The sequence below is a fragment of the Cloeon dipterum genome, chromosome X (genome assembly GCF_949628265.1).
Source record: "Cloeon dipterum chromosome X, ieCloDipt1.1, whole genome shotgun sequence".
In the NCBI taxonomy this organism is placed as follows: domain Eukaryota; kingdom Metazoa; phylum Arthropoda; class Insecta; order Ephemeroptera; family Baetidae; genus Cloeon; species Cloeon dipterum.
In genome coordinates, this window is record NC_088790.1 from 8314364 (window position 1) to 8331079 (window position 16716).

At 42.9% G+C, this 16716-nt stretch overlaps 2 protein-coding genes across 6 annotated transcripts; one reads left to right on the forward strand and one right to left on the reverse strand.

Annotated features, from left to right (window-relative positions):
* The first annotated feature begins 44 nt into the window (after positions 1-44).
* On the forward strand, positions 45-10712 carry Mgtor (Megator). 5 transcript variants are annotated; one of them, XM_065492174.1, is made up of 31 exons: positions 45-939; positions 1002-1113; positions 1167-1388; positions 1442-1601; positions 1658-1832; positions 1888-2294; positions 2772-2981; positions 3037-3276; positions 3331-3510; positions 3564-3757; positions 3814-3964; positions 4015-4308; positions 4459-4675; positions 4734-4932; positions 4985-5180; positions 5246-5400; positions 5453-5698; positions 5748-5898; positions 5948-6208; positions 6346-6912; positions 6976-7168; positions 7226-7422; positions 7584-7670; positions 7747-8124; positions 8348-8488; positions 8545-8712; positions 8761-8887; positions 9039-9157; positions 9209-9377; positions 9433-9696; positions 10399-10712. In XM_065492174.1, exons 1-31 carry the CDS (start codon positions 195-197, stop codon positions 10632-10634), a joined length of 7161 nt encoding a protein of 2386 aa, XP_065348246.1. In that variant the 5' UTR covers positions 45-194; the 3' UTR covers positions 10635-10712. The 5 variants fall into 5 exon arrangements, with proteins under 5 accessions (XP_065348246.1, XP_065348247.1, XP_065348249.1 ...); XM_065492175.1 differs by having other exon boundaries at positions 7587-7670; XM_065492177.1 differs by having other exon boundaries at positions 9433-9714; positions 10399-10537.
* A 463-nt stretch (positions 10713-11175) lies between these two features.
* LOC135944934 (cohesin subunit SA-2-like) lies at positions 11176-16521 on the reverse strand. The gene is made up of 17 exons (XM_065492183.1): positions 16368-16521; positions 16080-16253; positions 15453-15981; positions 15159-15363; positions 14882-15107; positions 14668-14821; positions 14434-14582; positions 13940-14381; positions 13640-13822; positions 13367-13579; positions 13156-13317; positions 12595-12955; positions 12337-12467; positions 12108-12278; positions 11642-11850; positions 11416-11576; positions 11176-11364 (listed from the first exon to the last, which is right to left on the reverse strand). The coding sequence occupies exons 2-17, from the start codon at positions 16244-16246 to the stop codon at positions 11300-11302; spliced, it is 3528 nt and encodes a 1175-aa protein (XP_065348255.1). The 5' UTR covers positions 16247-16253; positions 16368-16521; the 3' UTR covers positions 11176-11299.
* Between the last annotated feature and the right edge of the window lie 195 nt (positions 16522-16716).

A 16716-nucleotide genomic window follows, 5' to 3' on the forward strand; every position in this document is an offset into this window, starting at 1 on the left:
CGCAGCGGTTAGCGCTATAATCAAAATCATAAAATCAACACACGGCGCCGAACAAATTTTGGTTGAATCGCGCTCCCACACAACGATAATTTGCGGTGAAGATTGCTGTGCTGTTATTTCAAGAATTCAGTTCTTCCTGCCATAGAGAATTTAGCGTAATGTCCTGAGAATTGGTCTGATTACTCTGATTCATAATGGACCCGAAGAAAGACCAAGAACAAGAGGTTGCGGTGTCGGACGACGACGGGCCTGAACAGGAGGACGCCGAATCTGAGCCACAGAACCCTGAAGACGATGGTTCAGATTACGATGACGATGATGATGACGACGTTGAGCAAGTGGAAGATGAGGAAGACGACACAGAGGAGAGATATTCGGCACGGGCTCAGCCACCTTCTCGAAGTCGCAGTCCGATTGAGGTCGAGGTTCTTAGCAGCGATGATGAGGAAGAGCCGCCTGCACAGGCGTCTTCGCAAACTGCCCGAAGCAGTTCCCCTAAAGATTTAGAGCAGTCGTCTCAGATGACCGAGGAAGAGGATCCCACTGACGAGGATGAAGATGAAGAAGAGGAGATGCAGCAAGAAGTCTACGAGTCGTACGAGGAGTCTGCGGCTTCTGATGAGGAACAAAGCGAGGAGGAAAATCGCCTTCATATTTCTGAGCAAGATAGAGAAGAGCCAGGTTCGCCTGAAAAAAACGAAGAGGTCGAGGAAATGGAAAGCGAGCAAAAAGAGCCTGAATCTGACGTTGACTACCAGTTCTCCAAACCCTTTGAGCCCACAGAACCGCTTGACTTGCCTGTGATGGATCCGCTGACTCAATACTTAATGGACAGCGTTGAAGAACTCAAGGTGTTACCTGATTACGTACTCACCAAGCTGACAAATATTTGGGCTTCCAAGGATAGAGAGTTGAAAAACCTTAGAGAACAATTGTCAGGTTGGTTTCAAACAATTTGTACATTCATATATTTCTTTATTGCTCTATTTTTTATTTTACAGTTAACAGTGAGGAAGCTTCAACCTCAAGGATTGCAGACTTGGAAGAAACCCTTCAGTCAGAAGTAGCACCAGTGGAGCAAACCGTGGAAGCCCTTAATGATGCGCTTCTGAAGTGAGCATTTTAATTTCCTTCACAACATATTTCCACTTAACATTTGTTTGCAGGAAACACAGAGAGTTGAAAATCTTGCACTTGCAAAGAGATGGCATCCAGTTGAGGGAGAAAGAGTTGTTGAGGCAGCTTAGATGCAAAGATGAGGAAGTGCAACGAATTGTCTCTGAAAACGCGAGCTTGAGTGCCCAACTTAACAGTGCGATTACTTCAAAGTGTGATGCTCTTTTGAAGATGCAGAATATCGAAGGAAGAGAAATCCAATTGAACAACAAGTGAGTGATTATCTAGATTTCACAATGTTCAATCTATTTATTGTCTTGCTAAGGGAATGGAGACTGGACCAAGAAAACGCCTCATATAGATCCAACTTAAAAAATATGACTGAAAAGCTGGACTTGCATACTCGTGAATTGACCCAATTGAAGCACGAGACCTCTGTCAAGATAACTGACTTGGAAATTCAACTGAGAGAATCTAAAAAAGAGGTGAATAATTGTTACTGATAAAGTGTTGCTCAATTTAACCATGAATAAAATTATAGGCTGAAGAGTCGGAGAAACTTGCCTCATACCTAAAAGAGGCACTAGCGCAAAAGGAGCGCAAAGTGGAAAATCTCCAAGAAAAGCTTAGGGATGTCAGAGACGCTGAAATTTCTTTGCAGGAGGCCCACAATCAAGAGATTCAAGCCAAGACCAGAATGGCAAAGTTATATGAGGGTAAATAATTATGTGCTCCCGACCTTCATATTTAACAAAACATAATGTTGAACAGAGCAAACTTCTGATTCCGACAAAATCATCACCGAGTACATCGCCACAATAAAAGATCTACAGAGCACTGTGAAGGAAGCTGTTGAGAAATGCGGAGAGCTGGAAACCAGGGCTGAGACTGAAAAAGCTAGTTACGAACAAGAAATCAGCCAGAAGAATAAGATGATTTTTGAAATGCGTGATGAGTTGAAACGTGCCAACGAGCTGATTGAGCAGCTGAAAGAGGCTGAGATGGAGGAGCAAGTGTCATCAATCGCGCCGTCTGCCTCAACAGCTAGGCACATCATAAACTCAAAGCTCTCCTTCACTGAAATCTACAACATGTACAAGACCAAGGAGAATGAGCTTGCCCTTGCCAGTGCGGAGATTGAGCACTTGAAGGAAACAATGGAGTTAGTTGTACGAGAGGTAAGCATTTGTATTTATCTTCAGATTTAATGGCAAAATCAAATTTTGACCTGAAGGATTTGGTGTCGGATGGTTCAAACAAGACCAGTAACACGGCTACTTACTTAACTTTTTTCACTAAATCAGTAATGGGTTGTAACAAATATTTAACAAATAATTAGTCAAATGACACATCAATTTCATCTAGTTTTGGGCAGGGGGAACTCTGAGATCGCGGCTACAGGGTTGGGAAATCTGGTGTTCAAACTTCATGCCGCAATTTAGAGTTTATTTGAATTATAATTATTACTCTGCACAACTGCTTGGAATGAAATTTAGTTTATCTTTACTCTCAGAAATTACAGTACATTATTACATCAATTAATTGGAAAATAAATTTGTAATTTAATTAGAATATCTGATTAAAGACAATTTGGAATCGAGAATTCTGGAACTTATTTGGGAAACTTAATTTTATGCTCATTTTCATATCTACAGGTCGAGGAAAAGGCTCCAATCATCAGCAAGGACAAAGAAATTCTGAACATGACGCAGGCAGAAAATGAGAGAATCCTGGGTGATTATGACAAGGTGGCCAAAGAACTGGTGCTTGCCAAAGAAGAAACCCGACAGATCAGGCAAAATGCCGGTCTGTACAAGAGAGACAATGAGCGAAAGGATGTCCAAATTGCTGACTTGAGCAAGCAGGTGGGATTTATATTTTTTTATATTAGAATTGTAGAATTTAACTGTTGAATGTTAGGTTGTGGTGCTTCTTCGCGAAGTCGAGGCTCTAACATCAAGGCGGCCAATGATGCGTGCGAACCTCAATCAAAGCTTTGACGTCTATGCGAGCATGACTCCAAGTCAAATGCTGACTCAGCGTCTTGTACCGTTCAGAGACATCGAAGAGTTGCAAAGCAGAAATCTGGAGCTGCTGGCCATTGTCCGAGATTTGACCCAGCAAGCTGAGGAAGCTGCGCAGATGAAAGAAAGTGGAATGGTAAGTCTGTTGTATGTTGCTTTGATCGAATTTTATTAAAAATTCATTGCTCAGGACCTTGTGACGTTATCAAATCAGCTAGAAAAGGCCCTTGAAGAGCTGAAAGAGCTGAAGGACAAAGAGAAGCAACACACACTCCTCATTGAGCAACTCACAGAACAAAGAAACCAGTTCAGAGAAATATCTCAGTCAGGCAAAGGATTCCAAGACACTGGTGTATCTCCTATGAAATTCGTAAGGTTTTTGTTTCCCAATTTAGCTTAATTTTAACGTTTTTTGTGATTCAGGATGCTTCTCCAATGAAGAGAACTTTCATTCCCTCTCTTGAGGATCGCGAACTGAAAGCCAAACTGCTCAAGACGCAAGAGTCATTAGCAAAAATCAACCAAGAATTTGATTCATTGATCAAGGAGAGAAGCGAGGAATCTGCCAACTACAAAAAGGAGATCGAAAAGCTGAAGCAAAATATCGAGGATAAAAAGTTAGCATTCAGCATTACAAACATTAAAGAAACTATTGATCCTTTTGTTTTTTCAGCATTGCTCAAGCCAAGCTGAATGCATTGTGTGAAAATCGTGAGGGCAAACTTGCCAACGCCCAAGACAAGGTGAAAGAACTCACCAAGCAGATTGAGTCGCTGGAGTCCAAGTGCAAGGCGCAGACTGAATGTGTGACAAGTGAAACTAAGGTACGTGTAAATTATATTGTGTGGATATCGTGATATATAACATGGAGTAGAAGCGGCAAGAGCTGCTGAATGAGATGAATCACGTGCGCTGCAACCTGAATCGTTGCGAGGCGACTTTGAGCAAGACTCGCACTGAGCTGGAGAGTGCCAGATCCAAGGAAGAGGCTCTCAAGAAGGAATGCGAAACTTGGAAGAAATCCTTTGAGGAGCGTGGCTCAATTCAAGCCTCTGTTGAACAAATGAGACTGGCTTTGGAAAGGTCCAGGAATGAGGGAAGTGAAATTTTGATCCGCCAACTTGATGAGGCTAGACTTGAGGCAGCAAGTTTGCGAAAGCGGCTTCAGGTAATGTCAAAATTTAAGTGACACACCAATTTAAATAGCTGACAACCTAGATAGGAGTGCTTCAAATATGCTAATATGATAAAACCAAGAATTGAATCGCATAAAATCAAAATAATTCTTGTCATTGAAATTCATTTGGTTGGGTTGTAGGAGGAGACCAAGAGGTATGGAGAGGAGTTGAACCAACTGAAACTCGCTCTCGACCAAGAAAGAGAAAACGTGCTTAAGGAACGCGCAAGCACAGAGCAAGTGTGTGACGAAAAGCTGGTCGTTCAGGCACAACTCTCTCAAGCATTGCGTGATGTACAAGCACTGAGGGCCCACAGGAACCCCAGCGTGGACTCTTCAATTCAGACTGAAGTGTTTGGTATGTTTTAAAATGTTTATTGAAACCCTTTTTATTATATCGATAACTGCATATTTAGTGAGTGAGGAGGTTGTCAGAGAGAAGATTATGGCCCAGCGTGCTTCCGAGTACGAGGTGTTGGTTGAGTCTCTGAAGTCTGAACTTGACCAAGCCAAGAAGAAGGCTTTGGAGTTCAAAAACATCGCAGATGCTACAGAGCGAAGTTCTGTTGAGCTGAAAGAAGCTCTTGAAACTGCCCAGACAGATGCGAAACAGAGGTACATAAATCAGCGATTGATCAGGGTTGGTAATATATCATCTCTTGAACAGCAAAGAGACTTTTGAAGAAAGTGAGAAGCAAACAAAATTAAAGATCGAGCAGTTGGTGTCTAAGCTAGCTGAAGCGCAGGCAAAGGTACAAACTGCTAGCGCAGAAGCCACTCACCAGCTGGACATAGTGAAGCAACAGTTGCAGGAGGTTCAAGCGGAAAAACAAAGACTGCAATACATTGTCGAGGAGAGCCAGGTGAATTATTTTTAAATGTTTTTTTGTGTTGCTCAATACTTAGGTATTTTTGCTGCCTAAATTAGGTTCTAAAGAGTGCTTTGGCTGCTGCTGAGGAGGAGTCCAGACGCATTGGCGAACGCCTCACGCACGAAACGGAGCAGAACATGAAAAATATGGAGAGCATTGAGGCACTCAAATGCGAAATAATCGTTGTTGCTGCTGACAAGGCGGCTGTTGTGTAAGTTTTCGTCTTAATAATAATTTTTATTTTATTAAAACCGAAATATCAGTGATGAGCTTGAAGAATACAAACGCCTGGTTTCTCAATTTGAAATCGACCTGGAGGAAAAGGAGAGGTGCTTGGCAGAAGCCAATTCTGGGCATGAGCTAGAGAAGCAGCAAATCAAGGAGCACAACGAAGCCCTGCACAATCAACTGCAAACGATGGGTGCTGAGTTGAGCGCTCTGAAGCAGGGCACTCTGTCTGAGAGGAGCATGTTCTTGGGCGAAGGAGCCAGTCAGCTAAATCTCAGCAAGCAAGTCAATAAAGCAACAAACCTATAAAGATACTAATTTTTTCCACAGCATCTCTGTTGATGACTCACAGTCTTCGGAACAACTGATGCAGGTCATCAAGCATTTACGAAGAGAAAAAGACTCTCTCTCTCTTCAGTGCGAGGAGTTCAGGGTCAAATGGGCTGAAGCAAAGGCCAGGTCTGAAGCTCTTGACCAACAGGTAGGACTCACAAAATTTAAGGAGCTCCCAAACTTAAACATTCCCAAAGTTGGAGGAGGCGGCCAGACGTTCTGCATTGGATACTCCAGAGGGTCCGGAACTGGTGACCAGGGCCAGATACGAGGAACTGCTTCGAAAAATTGAGATGATGGATGCTCTGAGCGAATCCGCAAAACTGAAGCGGGAGGCGTGCACTGAACTGCAGAAGGCCAACACGGAGTTGGAGACTAGAATCCGATCGCTACTGCAAGAAGTCACGGATGCCCAGGCACAAGCTAGGAAGTACGAGGCAATGGCTGGCTCATTGCAGGTAAATAGAAATTTAAATGCGATATTAAACGCTGTCCATTTAGTTAAAATATATTCAAAAATTAGATTTTAAGCCGTTAGTGCCCTTATTTGTACAATCAGTACAACTCATTGATAAAATATTTTATTTTCTCCAAGGCCGACTTAGTGGCTGTGAGAGGAGAGACAGAAAGATGGCGAACTTGTGCCAACCAACTAACTGAAAAGGCTAATCAAGCCAACCCAGAGGAACTGAAGAGACTGCTGCAGGAGCGAGAAAACTTGCAGAAGCAGTTGCATTCCGAGCGGGAAGCGTTGAGCAAGGAACGGGAGGAAGGCAAAAAAATAAAGGCCGCTCTCGCTGAAAAGGAGCAGCAATTAACTAGCCTTCGAACCGAAGCCACTCAGACCAAGACCAATCTGGCCAAGATCACAGAGGAGCACACTAAACTAACCGCTGCTAACAAAGAACTTGGCGACAAGCACAAAGATCTGGCTTCGAAGGAACTGACTGTTCGACGAATAGCCAAGAAGTACAAGACTCAGTATGACAATCTCTTGGTGGAAGTGAAAAAGAAAGAGGAATCCAGCGCAAGCTCTAACGCCGCTGATGCGGAGCAAATTAAGGAATTGCAAGAAAAGCTAAAAACATCTGAGACAAGAGCCGAGGAGTTGGAATCCAAGGTGCAAGAGCTGGAAGCTAAGATTCAAGATAATGACTCGCAGGTCAGAATTTGCAAATTTATTATATTTTGTTTTGAATTTCATAACATTTATATTACAATCTAGTATTCGACGAAGCAAAGTGAACTCGATCAGCTGCAGGAAGAGATTAACAGTATAAAGCAGAAGGGTGACAAACTGAAGGAGTTTTTGACTCAGGCCAGGAAATCCATTGCTGAGAAAAACAATCAGTGCGAAGAATTGAAGAAAGAAGTGAAAATCCTGTCTGATGCTCGAAATCAGCTAGTTCAACACAATGGTAATTTAGTTCAAACACACCCATCTCACGCAATGTGTGACCAATGTCACTTTTCAGATGAGTACAGATCAAGAACAACTGCTCTACAGAGCAACTATGAGGGTAAAATTGCCAGGCTCGAAAAGGAGAAACAGGAATTGCTAGCTCAGTTGGAAACGCTGCATTCCGCGCAGCAGCACCAACCTCAGCAAGATGTTGAGATGCCAAAAGTTCAGGAGGAAAAGCCCCAGTCATCTCCTCAAATAGAGATTCAGGTAATTTTAAAAACATTTGTAGATATTGAGGTTCGTTTTGGAATGAATTGATGCAAATGATAGAAGTAATACAGACTATTTAAATTTTGATCTTAACATTCACTATCTTTCGGTTTGGTCTCAACCTAATCCGAGTTTTAAAATCTTAAAATATTTAACAGCAGGCCTCAACAAGTGATGCAAAGAGCCTGACGCGAACTGCCAACGTTCCTCCTTTGTTCACCGCTCAAGGCCGTGGACGTGGACAAGTAAATATCAAGCGACTCTTTTTTAGCCTTAAATTTTTGTCTTGCGCAAACTTGTAAATAACAAAATTAATTTCAGTCAGTTGTGGTTACTCCGACCACCCGCGGTACGCCGACTGCCCTTCTGAAGCCAATGCAATCTGAGAGCGGCCAGGTGCAGGCGCCGACAAGCAGCGCCGTCGCTGAGTCCAGCACCTCTAGCGCGCGTGCACCGACCACCACCGTCAGGAGCACTGCCAAGGTGGAGAACCAGCCAGTGGAAGCCGCATCCACCAGCATGGAGGGGCAGGAGGACGTGCCTACGCTGCTTGTCCGCCCGCATGAGGTGCACCCAGCAGTCTCTTCAAGCCAGACGCCGGCTGCCTCGAGCCATTCACAGGCAGCAATCAGCAGCCATATCACCCTGAAGAGGACACGTGACTCTGTGTCCCCTATGCCTCAGGAGGAGGAACCCAGAGTGAGTTAATTTCTGTAAAATGACAAATTTTCTTTAAAGCCGAGGATAGTTTTGCTTGAGCAAAGATTTTCATTTAAAAATTTAAACGTCTTTAAATGCTTTACCAAACTGAAATGTGCTCTTAGGTTTCATTTTTTACTAAGGATAAAATTTAGTGTGGAAACAAACTGCTTGACCTCAAATTATTTTCAGGGAATTAAAAATGCTATTGTATTATTTCCAGACTAAACAATTAAAGAGTGAGGTTGATTCAGCTAGTGCTGCTGTAGAAGAAATTGATGAAGAGCCCAGCTCTTCCCATAATGAAATGAGTGAAGAGGACGTGATATTCGTTGAAGATGAATATGCAGGCACTGATAATGAGGTAGATTTTTTACATCTTTTGTTACTGGGCGTTGTTCATATTTATTTATACCCTAGATGCAGGCCAATGCTGATGAGGAGGCGATTGAGGACGTTGAAGATGAGGAAGAAGAGGATGAAGAATCGAAAGAGGAGGAGGGAAACCTTGAAGGGGAAAATGACGAAAATGAAGACGGAGATGAGGATAAGCGAGATGGTGATGGAGCAGCTCAGAAATTCCTAGAGGTAATGGACTTTGTTGAAGGTGTCGCTGTTTCTAAAAAAATATTGCAGAAGCCTGAAGAGGAAGCTGAAGGTAATGCTGATGAAGACGAAATTTTGACTGGTGAGGACCAAACGATGGAGCCTCAAGAGGGACAGGTTGAGGATGTGGAAGATGACAATGAAGTGCTCATTGAAGGTACAATCGAAATTTATTTTACTTTTGTTAATAGTGTTTATATTGAAGAGGGAAAATTTTCAAATTCCTTTTTGTAAAATTCTGACTTATAGCATTGTTCAATTAAGTGCGTGAATGACGGAAACTGGATCACTTAATTCCTTATTTTCAGATGAAGAAGAAAGTGCCCCAGCTGCCGTTGTTGAGAATGAGCCACCACTTGAACAGCAGCAGGTTAATGTTGCTGTACCCCTGGCCCCGGTTGGTCAGCAGCCACCCCCACCAGCACTGGTGAGAACCAAGCAGGCAATGTCCTAACAAAAAGCTAACTTTTGAAAACAGTCGCAGCATCATGCCTTTGAAGAGTTGGGAGATTTTGGAATAGTTCCATCGACGCCCACGCTGTTTGCCCGCCAAAATGTGTTCAGCGAGGCGGTCGGATCGGCCCCTCAAGTTCCTCAAGTTAGTGCCGGCTTGCAGACCCAAGAGGCAGGCCCTTCTCATTCCAGTGGTATAATTAATTTGTTGCATTCAAACAATTTGATTGACTATTATTTGCAATTCAGCCCCTGAGGCACACTCAGCTGATCGCTTGGAGGTTGCCGAGGAGAGCACAGGAAGAAGCGTTCCCACCACGCCTCTCATGACTTCGCCACCAGAAAACATCCCAGAAGGTGACGATGAGGGGGTTAATCGTGTCAATCAGATTGATGATGTGATCGAGATCGAGGATGACAACGAAGGCATCATCATTGTTATGAGCGACCAGCCCAGCTCCAGCTCTGCTGTCCCTTCCATCAGTGTCACAGCCCCTGCTGGTGGACCAGTTGGTAATAACAAAATTTAAGGTCAATTTTTCCACATTCAATCCATTGACACAGTAAATTATTTCTGAGAAAAACCTGCAAACAAATTTTTTTTTAAAAGGGAAAAGATGCGTGTTAGGCAGGCGTATAAGAAAAAAAGGGTTTTCAGTGTTGTATAATTGAGTCTGCGTCATCAAAATAAATTTAGAGTATGGTTTTTCAAACGTTTTTCTGGATATTTCGTAACAATTTGGCAGTGAAAAAGAAAAGGTTTGGATAGTGTTTCATAACCCAATTTATTTTACGTTTTTCTAACTAATTTTTCATATTTCGTAAGTATTACTGCGCTGGAGGTACATACATTTTTTTTTGATAAATAAACTACCTTGGTTTTTCTTAATATCCTGGACTCAATTCACAAAACTGGAACAAATTTGCACTGTGTGCAGACTTAATATTTTTTTAATTATCTCTACTGATTTCACAATGGCTACTCCCACTGCCAAAAATCAGGTATGAATGACTTACAAATATTGATTAGCCTTGTACAAATCGAGTTATTTTGTCACTCTTAAATATTAGTATCAACTATATTTGTATGTGTCTCAAAAGAGACTGGGCTTTTTAATATCAAAAAGGTTTCCATTTTAGAAAAATGAAAAATAATCATTTTTGAACTCCCTTTTTACTGTAATAACTAGCAAAATGAAGACCCAACAATTTCAGCTAGAGGAGTGAATCGAGCCCGTCGCTCTGGAGGAAACTTTGGCCCAGGACGTGCTCGCGCAGCCAGACCAACCCCTATTGTGTGGGAACCGTCTAGCAGTCAGCAACAGCAGCAGCAGCCGCCGCCACAGCAGGCGACAGCCAGGGGCAGAGCTTCATCCAGCAGGGCTCGTTCAACCCGCTCAACTCGCGGTGGAAACAGCGGAAGTCCCTTCACGCCGCTCGATTTCATGTGAACTCAATTTTGTTTTGTTTCTAGTAATATGCTGTAAAAGAATAAACAAATCGCATTTTTTAACTTTGATGAACACTAATCAATGCCATTTAATTGCCATAACTCATCCTAAACATTTATTTTCTTTCGGAAAAGAGTTATAACTATAAGGGAAATAGTTAAAGATCATAGCCAGCTTCATTGAGCCAGGATAATTTTGGGTCACATGATCAGGCGCCAGCCAGTGGGCCAAAGTTGATAGTGCTGGGGAAAATTTTGGTCTTTGGGCCAGTAAGCATTATTATCTTCACTTTGAACGTTTTGTCAGCCACATCAGCTGCCACCTCAAAATCAATGAGGCTCAAAAAATATCAGTTGCGCTTACACTGAATGGAAATCCTATTCAGGTTGCAATTTACCCATTAACAACCATGAATTTAGACTAGCTTCTTGGGATATTCGATTTTTTTCATTCCAACTGAATTCTCATCTTTAATTTGTATTTTTGTTCTGGGCCTGCAAAGTGGGAATGTTTTTTTCATTTGTTTATGAATAAGGCGAAATTATTATATTTTGACAGTTATACACAGATTTATTCACTAGAAAAGAGATATGAACATGAAACATTACAAGAAATATTTGAAATAATCAATTTATGAAGATGACGGGTGAGTCTATGGTGTAAAATTAGTACTGGGGATAATCTGGGTCATTTTCATCTCCATCATCGTCACCTTCATCATCAGCTGCAACTGAAGCGGAATTAATAATTGCTGGAAGATAGAAATTGTGAATCGTCTTACCAGCATCTTTCCTCTTCCTGCCATAAGCCCTCTTTGAGGTCTGCGGCGGTAGGTCAGTTTCTCCATGCACCAAACTGTTGCGGTACATCAACAGAGGCTGCCAGTCTTCTCCCCTGCTGGAGGGCATACCAGCTGTGATCCTCCGATCCAAGTAATTCAGCCTGATATTAGGGATAATTTTTTTTCAAATAAATATTTGTGCTCATCAAATGAAGCCAAAACTTACACAACACGCTTGTCTTGTTTTAGCAGTTTGTTGGTGAACTCAGTCAGAATCTCTAAGAATGGCAGATTTGGCGGTGGGCCCGTCGGATCCATGGCGTTCTCCAGCGGGTTCACTGCAAACAAGATGCCTTCCCTGTGGAGCGCAGTGATTGCTTCTCTATTGCGCACGGCATCAAGGCCAAACGATAGAGCAAAGCGTTTCGCCAGTTCCTGCGGTGGATAATTTATATATATATTTTTTTTGCTCTTTTTAATATATATAAAAGTATACAATTATATATACTTTTAGGGAGATGCGAACCATCACACAAAAGAGTTAAGAAACCAGTAGTAAATATTTCGTTTTAATGCCCAGTAAAAGGATGGGATATTTTTAGTGCGAAATTTAATGGAAAATACGTAGTTTAGCAAACGAAACAGCATTTTAGCCGCTAAAATGGTTAAATAAAGCTAGATGAAATTTTCACCTTAAGACTGATGAATTCTTCTCCTTGGCGGTTGATACGGACGCCCTCTCTATGAATGTCCCTGAAGAGCATGGTGAGGGAGGCAGCCATTGTGCGGGCGCAGTTGACTTTGTTGATCTCCCTCGCCTTGCCGAGAGTTGACTTGATGATGTCGCCATAGTCATTGTAGTACTGAACGAAAACAATTTGTAAAAATATACCCTGTTCTCGATGCAAAGCGAACCCATACCCTGACATAGTGTTTGAATACGTCCGCTGCGACTTGGGTAGGCATTACATTGTACACTACCAGTTTGCAGAAAGAGGCCAAAAAGTTGCGCCGCTTGTGCAGTTCCTCAATTTTTGTGTGCTCGTCAGGATCTAAAAAATATATTTGAAACTGTTAAGAAAAAACGAATTTATACAAACTACACTAATAAATTTAGTCTGATACTAATATAAATTTTAATTTCAAGTGTGCAAAATTTGAATTTGGTGCACCTCATACCTATTTCCTCGTCAATGAACACATAGCTCTGGATGAAGTCATTGAGCATTTGCTGGAGCGACCTGTCCGGTTCATAGACCAAAGGCACCAGGGTTGGATTGCTGCCGAGCTGGCTGCAGAAGAGGATGAGGAAGTCGCAGATGGTGATGTAAGCCTCCTCCTTGAACAGTTGTACAGGCGACATCAGCAGCATTTCCTTCATCGTGTCCATGAACTGGTTGTTGCGACTCTTCAGTGTCTCCACTTCTTGCGCCACTGTTGTGTTCGTGGCAGTGGTTGAGCCGCGCTCCAGCATGTCCTCCAACTGGCGCAGACCCCACAGGATGGAGAAGAATGCGGCAGACATGCAGTACTTGACAGCCTGAAAATAAATACACCTAAATGAATCTCTTAATTGCGAAATTATCTAGAAAAAAAATAAACTACGTCCACACTGAGTAGGGTTCTGTTAAAAGTGACATCTTACTAACCATTAAAAAAGAGAGAGTATAAATATATTGCTTTTCCATCTCAAATATTCCCAAGAGAAGCTAAAATTTTTAGGACAAATATCTACTCTACCTCATCAGGGTACATCTTGTTCCCATCTTTAGCCTTTTGAATGCACTCATAGAGCAGCTCATAAATGCGCCAAGCACCCATGTTGTGGCATGCATAGAAGATCGAAACTTTCTTCAAACTATGAACCAAGCTGAAGGTTTCATCCTCGTCGGGCTCCTCGTCCTGTAAGTTGAAGGCATGAAGAGGGGAAATCAAGAAGAGAAACACCAACCCCTTCAATGAGTGAGTTGTACTCATCAAGAGACTCCTTGAACTTGTTGACGATCATGTCGATTAAAGTGCTTCTGGCGACGTCGCAGCGAGTGTAAATTGCCAGGTTTTCGCAGCACAAAGTTTCAAGAGTTTTAGCACAGGATTCAAGTACCTCAGTATCTGTGTGCCTCTCCACCAAATCTTGGATGATCCTCAACAAGGAGTCCAAACTCTGCATATTTTAGCGCAAAATAAGATCCATTTAATAAAACCAAGTTACACGGAATTGTACCTTTTCCTGCCGAGACGAAACATAGACGTCCAAGTCAAAGTACTGAGGAATGCTCATGAGGTTGTTGATTTTGTCCGGGTCGGCGCTGTATTTGGCTAACAGGAGGGGCAGGGTGGGGATGAAATGCTCAGTCAGCTTGGCTCGGTCGTCATTGACTTGCTTGATTTCTTTGGCGGACAGAATCTGCAGCAATCACAGGAATAAATAAACATTCTGTGTTTTAGTTTAATTTATTTATACATATAAGTTTCATGAAATAAATTAATTACAACTGACAATTCAGTATAATTTTATAAATACCTTTCTTGTAGGTCCTCTGCCAACTGGAGGCTCACCAGTCGCAGCTTGTCTGATGCAGCAGGTCATGATTTCAATCAGACTCGTCTCCTGCCTGTCGTCCAACGGCTCCTCCTCAGCGCCGGGCTCCTCAAGCAGCAGATCAGTCATGCACTCCCAGTCCTTCATCATTTCGTTGGACTCAATGAGCGAGTCGACCAGGTAGGCCCCATGCTCGTGCAACTCAGATTCAATGAAGAACTGGACCAAATCTCTGATGAGCGGCGTGGTGGGGAGGCGCCGCTTACCCCTCCTGGTGCGCTGACCGGTCTGCGTGTCCTCGTCAGGCACAAAGAGGCGCTCGTTCAAGAACTCCCCGGCCGCTTGAGCCACGGCGCGATGCGAAGAGTACACCAACTCGTACACGTGTTCGCAGTCTTTGTCTGAGAGGATGTCTCGGTGGTGTCTGTTTCAAATGAGAATTGAGTTTTGGATAATTTTAAGGAAGTATACTTTACTTTAAAATGCTGATGACCAGCCGGACAGCTTGAACTGCCACGTCGTATTCCTTGTCCAAAGTCATAGCCACGATCCTGTCCTTAAATTTGCTGGTAAAAAGTTCCAGCTTTCCTTTCAGCTCATCAGAAGCATAGAGTGGTTGCAGAGCCTGAAAATGGAATTAACATGCAAGCTTTAGATCTGATATTTTTTCCAACTGGCATTAGTGAAGTCTGTGCTTAGAAATTAATTACCTGCAAACACTTGAGGCGAACTTCTCCACACTTATCATGCAGGGTCCAACCTATGTACTTCAAGTAAGAGTCGTCCAAAAAGTTGTTGTGGAACTTCTTCATCCAAATGCCAATCTCGGCCATGCAAATGGCTCTGATTTCAGGTAAGGTGTCCCTGTTAAAATTTTTAGACTAATTATCAATATCCTTTAACAAAGAAGCAGATAATCCCAACCTGTATCTGTGCACAAAGACAGACTTGAACATGTAGGTGAGCATGTTCTTTATTTCATCCATGTTCTCCTCCAGCTCCTGTCTCTTGGTCATCAGCGTCTCCAGCCTGTCGCTGGCCCTCTTGTCCCTGCCCTTCTGTCTTTCAGCCTCATACTGTCGTTGGGTGTTGTCCAAATTCACGGAGACGGTCAAGGCGACGTCAACCAAGGCAGTCATCAGCTTCATGGCTAAGAGTATTTTTAGCTTTCCCCGTTTAAATAAAAAGCAACAATTATTACCAGCTAGAGTGGCTGTGTGACGGAAAGCTCGGACCTGAGAGTCAGACAAGCCTGTGAGGAGGGAGATTACGTTGTCCATAAGGTATTGATCGTAAATGATCGAGTACTGGCACTGCTTCACCAAAAGCTGCACGAACTCGCAAAAATTCGCTTTGAATTTTTTCCACTGCTGGCCAGTCATGGTGAGAGGGTATTCTCCGCTTTCCTGAGAGAAAAAAATTCATCAAATTATTTACTCTGAGAATGTGTCAGAATAGTCTTTAAACTGATTTTCTGCAAATAATATAAACCAACCTCATCAAACTCTTCAGTCATTTTCCTGATGACCTTCGCGTGTTCCATCTCCTCCTGCATTTCTTCAGTGATTTTGCCCTTGCAGCCGGACGCATTGATGAAAAACTGCATTAGAGAGAGCAATGCTGACCCCCTCTCCGTCTTGTACCGCTCAATCCAGTCATCCACGACCTGCTGCAGTGACAGCCGTCCGCTCTTGATGATGGAGTATAGGCTGTTCTCATCATCCAAGCCCGACTCGTTCGCAGGTCTGCGCCCTGGCTTCCTGCCAGGAGTGCTGGTGGTAGAACCTCTGCCTGCTCCACCGCCGCGATTGTATGTGCCTCTTGGACGGCCACGGCCCCTCGTGGACTTCGGGATTGTCGGAGAAGCTGCTTGCGGCTGCTCAAATTGGTGCTGTGGCTGCTCATATGTGGAAAAACTCTGCATTGGCTGCGCGAACGAGGTGGAGGGTTGATTGTAGCTCTGCTGCAGCTGGCTGCTCGTGTCAAACTGCGATGAATCGCCACCTCCGTAAACTGTGTCTGACCTGAAAATATAAGCATGAATTTAGTTCAACCTTTTAATTACATATGGTTTTAACAGTGAAAGGCGTTGCAAAGCTGCATTGAATTCTTGCAAACATACCCATGGGACATAGGTGTGGGAGGCTGCGGTGTGTAGGCCTGGTAGGCGTTGTAGGACTCGTGCATGTCGCTGGCCGACACGTCCATCGGGGTCATCGGTGTCATAGGGTTTTCATATTCCGGTGGTGGATCATCCATCCGGATCCTTTTGCCGCCTCGGCGCTGCATTTTATCTCTGGAAAGGATTTAAATTGGAGCATCAAATATTTTGTGCTTTTTTATGACCCATTACATATAATCCAATAGGTTTCGATTGTTTGAGGTATCATTATCATACAGCTCTTTTTACCTCTAAGATAAAGCAGACACCTAAAAAAATCCACTGAGGGTAGTGAGGGTTCCTCAAATCCGTCCACTTTTGCGGGCAAACTGATGTACACAAAAGGGACGCCGAAAATAAGCACTATCCGCCCTCTGTGTGTTCAATTGTCAACTATAGATAGATACATTGATACTGATACAAAATGTCATACATTATACAAGCAATGCATTTAATGCATTCTAATTATTTTGCTCTATTTGTATTACACAAACATTGGAAACTTTATGTCTCGAACGAACTGTGTGTTTTCAGAGTTAAACTTTTTGTTTAAAAGTTCCTTCACATTATCAACATAACAATATTAATTATTATGAAT